Below are 6,681 nucleotides of genomic sequence, written 5' to 3'. Positions count from 1 at the left end.
TTCCATCGGTATCCTTGGTACCCTTGACTCTTGGGAAAAAATGTGTCGGCTCTGTGGAAGAACATTGATTCCTATTGTGCCAATATGTGATGACACTCAGATCCTGGAAAAGGTTAGAGACTATTTAGGAATAAACTTGAACTTGGAAAACGATAAAGTACGGGGATATCCGCCAGGGATTTGTAGAAAATGCTCTGGGATGTTGAATGGTTTTGATCGCTTCAAAAAAGTTGTGAGTCAGGGACAGTGCCATTTAAATGAACTTGCAAAAATGAAGCGAGAGCGCATGGGACTCGAGAGAAAGACAACAGAAATTATCACATATGACGGAGGCGAATCCATCTTACCTGATTTAGATATAGAAATTGAGGATCATGTTCCTAGACCCATGCTTCCTGTTCCAAAGAATATGAATGGGGATGATGGGTTCGATCACTCTGATGAACGCCGGAAACTTGGTGGTCGACGTTACTCGTTCAAGGGAGACTCTGTGAATGATGATGAATCCATGAGTTCCAGATCTTCCATGATTGAGTCTAATGGAAAGGACCATGATAGAGAGTCTTTTGAAGAAGAGGACGACATTGATCCAGATTTCGACCCTCTTAATTTCTTGCAAGTGAGCGACGTTGTTGGAGACTATGAAGAGTCATCCCCCTCGAATAGTAAAGATGAAAGGGATGATGAAGAGGAGTTGAACGACAAAAGTGATTCGGATCCTCAGCCTGAGAAGTGTTCGGATGACATTGAAATTGCTAATGCCATCTATGAAAGTTTATTGGACCAAAGTGCAGAAGAAGAAGAAAGTAACGGAGATGACTCAGTCGAGAAGGAGACGAGTCAATTTGAATCCTCCATAGTTATATCAGAAGAGGATGATAATGCAAATGATTGTGTTAAGGAGGATGATCATGTTAGTATTGATGGTAACTCCAAAATCACACACCACTCTAAACATGGTTCTGGTGCTAATTCAAGGAATGGAGAATCCTCGTCACCTAAAATTCCAAGTGATGACACTGTACAAAATTGTGATTTGGATCAGTCTAATGGAAGTGAATCCGATGGTGTCCCTAAGTTTGCCGAAGGAGAAAATAGTGTTGTTAGCAACGAAGAGGATACTGAGGAATCTCAAAAGGATAGTGCCATGATTGAAGAAGATCCTGGAGATAGAAGCTTTGAAGAAATAGACCCCGAGGAACTCCTATCTACTGACAACAATAATGATAATTTTGAACCCAATGGGGAACACAAATCCCTGGAAGGTGAGGACACCCCCGTTTATAACGAGGAAAGTAAGAATACATCATCATCATCGTCCACATCTAACAAAGGGCAAATTCAAAACATGATTGATGAAGAGGAAAAGTATATAGAGAATGAAATGGACGAAGAGAGTATTGTGGCAAAGAGGGATTTGAACGGCGGGTCCACAAAAGGGAGTAACGGAGCTGTTAAAAGTACTATTGCAACTGCTACCGCAGTTGGCGATGTGATTGAGAATGAGTTTGTGGAAGCTAGCTCTGACTCTGGTGGAGCAGTGGCAGCTAACTACGAAGGAGGGGATGAAGAAGATGAGGAAGATCCCTTTCCTGAGCCACCCACTCATGTAGATTTTGAAGACTTCATGGAGGATGAAGCCAATAACCCCATCTCAGATTTCCGAGTAGAAGAAGAGCCTGTGCAAATTTAAAAACAGTTAAAAACAATATTTAATCAGTGACTCCTCTTGGTGAATATATATTTAATATATGAATGCAAACATTTCCTAATGATGTATCCACATGATTTCATCTCCACCTCATCCAGCATTGTCATTATGACTACACCATAAATACTCTTTTAATTATAATTATTATTTATTGATACATACATTCTTGTTTTTCCTTTACAATATTCTCAGTGGTATGCATTAAAAAAAGGCAGTAATGCATGCTTACTCTCCTTTTTTTCCCTTCTCCTTGGCCTGTTTTACCCCCTTCCCTCCCTCGCCACACCGTTTCTACTACTACTTCTACTACAACTACATATATTGTATTAATATATATGTTTGATCTACATTGTCGCTGTTTATCTTACATTATTATTATTATTATTGAACTACAATCTATTCTAAAGGAAAATCTCTTCTTTATATTTCCCTTATTTTCTGTACATAGTTTAGTTATTGATTTAATTAATTATACATATAGCAGTAGAAGAAAGAGGCTCCTACGAACAGATTGTTCTGTCATGTTTTGTTCCCACTCCCCAGAGAAATGTGCAAATAGGAATATCTTTTTGTTTTTCGTGTAAAAATTGTATTTTTCAAATTTCGTTATTTTTATATACATATATGATATGAAGAATGAATAAAACATGTGTGAAACGCGCATATTATGAGTATATCTGTGTTGCCCGTTTGACTCCCGACTACTGATACTTGTACACTAGAGGCTAATTACCAAAGTATGAAAGTTACTAACTAATTACTCTTATATGTGTTCCACGTAAATTCATTAGGATCTTATAACTAAAAAGAAATTATTTTTTTTACTTTCAACAGATGAGGATGACTTTTATTTTTCCGTTAATCAATCATAGGACAAAAAATATATAATATATGTACAAATGTAGTACCATATACCTAAATATATATATGTTCACTCTTCATTCAACAACAGATTATACCGTGTCAATAAGTAAATGATTATTTTTTTTTGGCAAAAAACTAAATAGCTTTATAAAATTATGAATATTATTATTACAAATAATATGTCCAAGTATTTAGTAGATGAATATATAAGAAATATAAAAATAAATTATAAAAGAGCGATATACATTATTATATTATATGTTAAGCTATGTTAGGGCAAATTGAACGTCATCCACTGAGGCATGAAGCTGTATTTTCATACTGAGTGCCTTGCATCCATGCTCCGCAATGATCAGTTTTGAGGAGGAGAGTCTATATGCTAGATCGACCCCTTGCGCTAATGATGTGAGTGCGAGACCTTCGTAGTGAAGAATGGCACCAAACTCTCGCAAAACACGATCCAAATATGTTTCTTCAATCCCTGTACGATGGAATTCGGAAATTATGGCTCTGAGGAATATTTTTTCGTAGGTGGAGCAGGATCGAATGGCCATGACTTTAGAAGAGGAAAACATTTCCTTATGAGCATCCGCCACGTCACTTAAACTCACAAGCTCTGCCGTTCTTCTCTCTGCTATCTCTGTCGCACGTCGACATATATCTAGGGCTCGACGTGCATCTCCAGATAGTGATGCTACTTTACGAGATACTAGTTGCACTGCGTCTTTATCAAAGATTTCTAGACCTGTTAGCCTTGTTGCAACTATCTCTTGGAGCTGATGATGTGTGTAGGGGCTAAAGGTGAGTCTCGTTAGTCCAAGTCGTGAAGACACACGGTTAAGCATCACTCTCTCAGGCAAATCCATAGTATTGGCGATAGCAAGCACCACTAAATTGGAGCCGCTACGGTTAGGCCAGTCAAAGAGATTGTAGAGAACGTTTTGTCTGCGAGACGTGCATAGCATGTCCAGTTCGTCTACGAGCAACACAATGGGTTTCTCGGATTTAGTACTAAATTTTTTATCTAGGAGGGACTGTGCATGATCCGTGGTTATTTTAGAACCATTTTGTCCGTGAGGACACAAATCCTTCCAAATTTGTGCATAGGCCTGATTGGGCTCTGTGAGTCGCATCCCATTAATTTCAATGAAGGTAAAATCCGGAATGACTTCATCTGACTTTAAATTACGAATGACTTCCTTCACAGTTGCTGTTTTCCCTGTTCCAGGAACTCCGGATATATACATACAACCTCCAGACTCTTCAATGATTTTCCCTTCTGTAAAGTTGTATATTTCTTCATATTCTTTCTCCCTACAAGGGAGTGAGTCTGGGACTGCAGAGACATGGAGCCTCAGTTGAGCCTCTTGAATATTTGATACGTCAAGAGGAAGAGGGACTTTTCTGACAGGGACTTTGGGCGTCATGCTACTTCTCTTTGAGGGAAGTTTTTTCTTTTGGGTGGATGGTTTTTTAGAAGGTAACTTTCGTGTTTTAGAAGGAGTATATCGTCTTTTGGATTTCTTATCATTACTCTGGGGAGAAAAGTCATCTTCGTCATCTGATAATCTGACAGGTTTAAACGTATCTTCATCACTGTCATCAATATCCAAGTCATCCAGATCATCTAAGTCGATACGGCTTAAAGTGAACTTCTTTCCAGGAGAGACGGAGGGTGCTCGTAGGTTCCTTCTGTTTGTGCGGGGTGTGGGAGGGCCAGGGTAATCCTGGATGATTCGTCTGACAGCAGGATTCTTTTTGAGGGGAGTACTCGTCCCTTCACCAATGGGACTCAGCACTTTCTTTTTATCGGATTGCGTACGCCTCGTTGCTGTTCTCTGAGATGATGACACAGAAGGAGTCAGGGATCTTCGGGAAAGCTTCTTGGTCTTTTTAGGCGTAATGTTTTCATCTGGAGATAGATTAAGGTCGTAAGTGAAGACAGGGGTACGAGCTCGAGAGCTTCGTCTCTCCACAACAGCTCTTTTTTTTCGTTTCTCCGGAGTTTCTTCCCCTGGCGAAGCCCTTTTCCTCTTGGGAGAGCTCTGTGACACAATCTCTTTCAAGGGAGTACGAACCAACCGAATGGATAAGGCCTTGGTCAGAGGAGAAGACGATACGGAGTAGTTTTTCGGAGGGGAAAACATTGCTTCCTTCGTCATTCCCACAATTTGGACTCACTTATTGTCTATCACTAAATAATATTATTGAGATGATATTTATTTCGCGGGAAAACTCACGAACACATTCTTGTAAAGAGAAGGGAAGATAATGACGTCACAGTGCAACGCCATCTGGGAGAGAAAGGGAATGAAAGAATTAGTAGCTTATTTAATTTTATTAGGATAGTAAACTAATATACGCGATTAGTATAATTAATACATTTTTTCTCTTTTAAATAAAAAAAAAAAATCTATTAATTAATAGACAGTTTGATTGATGTCATAAATTGCATCATAATTGAAGGGCAAGCCATTTTGGGAGCTCAAAGGGTGATATTTGTACAACTTAAAATGCACAAATTTGCAATAAATCTTGATGAAATGCTTAAAGAGTAAAAAAAAAACAGACTTAACATCTCCATTGAATACTGCTTAATGTCAATTATTAACACTGATATTTGAATATTCATAGTAATATGTACTAAAAATGACTAAATATCTTATTCCTTCCATTGTCCTAGTTCAATTTTATCTACACTATGAAAATAAGATTGTATAACGGTGTACTAACATATTTTTTATACACATTTGGCTCAGATATATAATAAAACTAAGATTGATAAGAGTGATATATTTTTGATGGACAGTAGGGTAAAAATCCTTTTATTTGTGGGCCACATTTTGACATGATACAGTTGTCCAATATTTTCATTGCTGTAAAACATGGTTGGTTAGGTCTCCAAAATGCCGAAAAGGTTCAGTCCCTCTTTCATAAGACTCATAATCAACCTTAGAATTTTAAACTTTCCCTTGGTACTCCTGGAATTTTAAAATGTCTGACATTTAACCTCCCTTCTTTGTCATAAAGGGATCTCATTGGTTAATAATCAAAGAGGGTTGATGGCTGGCCTTGCTCTTAATAACATATGTGATATCTTACATTCCTGTCGGTGGACTTGGAAACCAACGTGCACTTTTGATCTCTCTCTCTCTCTCTCTCTGTGTCTCATAGTAATCATACCTATTCAACTACCTGTAAACTCCCCCTTCCCTGGCCTATCAGGTACGTATAGAGTACATCAATAATGCTTTTTCAAAATCCCATCACTGTAAAATAGGAAAAATTTCCAAAAGAGAAAGAGAATCTGGGAGTAGAATCGTAGTAACTGACAAAGCTAGTTTATTTTATAGCCAAATTGTTGTTAAGCCATTTCTAAGGAATATAAGTCGGACTTTTATAGTATTCACCAGCTTTTTCGAATGCGTTTTTATATCTATTTATAACCTCAGAATGACCTTGAGGATGTCTGTGCAAAAAAATAGAAGAACTAATATTTTTCCCTTTTTATTGCAGAGTACTCGGAGAGGAAAGGTACATAAAAAAATATATGCATTACGAAAACAACAGTTAATAATTCAGCAAATCTTATTGCAATTCTTCTTCTCCTCTCGTTCTCTCTTCTTTTGTAAATACATTCACGCAAGCATGCAGCACTGCAATGCTACGTAACGTTAAAAGCCAAAATAGCAAATATGTACTTCTAATGCAGCTCTCTGACAATTTTTAAATTCAATATTTTGAAGAAACTTTTCACAAAAATAATATGAATAATAATTTTTTATTTAGATATTCATTCTTATTAAAATTAATTCTTATTATTCATTATTTGACTCGTTCAAGGTCAGGGTATGTGTTGTTAGTCTTTGTGTGTGTGTGTGTGAGAACTAAGAGCATGAATGATGCCAGAAGAAGAAGGGGCAGAACTACCCACCCTTCGTTGAGCACCAGGCGCAGCTGCAAGTTATTATGTAAAATATAACAGCCCCTTCTGGGAGCGTCTCTGTTAATACCCCACTCTAATTCCTTTTTTTCTTTTTTTTTTTACATTTAGCAATTTGATACTCCCTACTCTGTTTGCTCAATTGGAAAAAATTAAAAAAGTT

At 37.5% G+C, this 6,681-nt stretch overlaps 1 protein-coding gene across 1 annotated transcript; it reads right to left on the bottom strand.

The window, feature by feature from the left end:
* Window positions 1-2,277: 2,277 nt before the first annotated feature.
* Orc1 (origin recognition complex subunit 1) lies at window positions 2,278-5,230 on the bottom strand. Its single transcript, XM_040721185.2, has 2 exons — window positions 4,938-5,230; window positions 2,278-4,869 (listed from the first exon to the last, which is right to left on the bottom strand). Exon 2 carries the CDS (start codon window positions 4,735-4,737, stop codon window positions 2,842-2,844), a length of 1,896 nt encoding a protein of 631 aa, XP_040577119.1. The 5' UTR covers window positions 4,738-4,869; window positions 4,938-5,230; the 3' UTR covers window positions 2,278-2,841.
* Window positions 5,231-6,681: the final 1,451 nt, after the last annotated feature.

This window comes from Lepeophtheirus salmonis, chromosome 11 (genome assembly GCF_016086655.4).
Source record: "Lepeophtheirus salmonis chromosome 11, UVic_Lsal_1.4, whole genome shotgun sequence".
NCBI classification, from domain to species: Eukaryota; Metazoa; Arthropoda; class Copepoda; order Siphonostomatoida; family Caligidae; genus Lepeophtheirus; species Lepeophtheirus salmonis.
The sequence above is the reverse complement of the archived record's forward strand: the minus strand, read 5'-3'. Positions and strand labels throughout refer to the sequence as shown.

Bases quoted from the DNA above. Each gene is read 5' to 3' on its own strand.
- Orc1 (XM_040721185.2), bottom strand. From the start codon at position 4,737: ATGACGAAGGAAGCAATGTTTTCCCCTCCGAAAAACTACTCCGTATCG.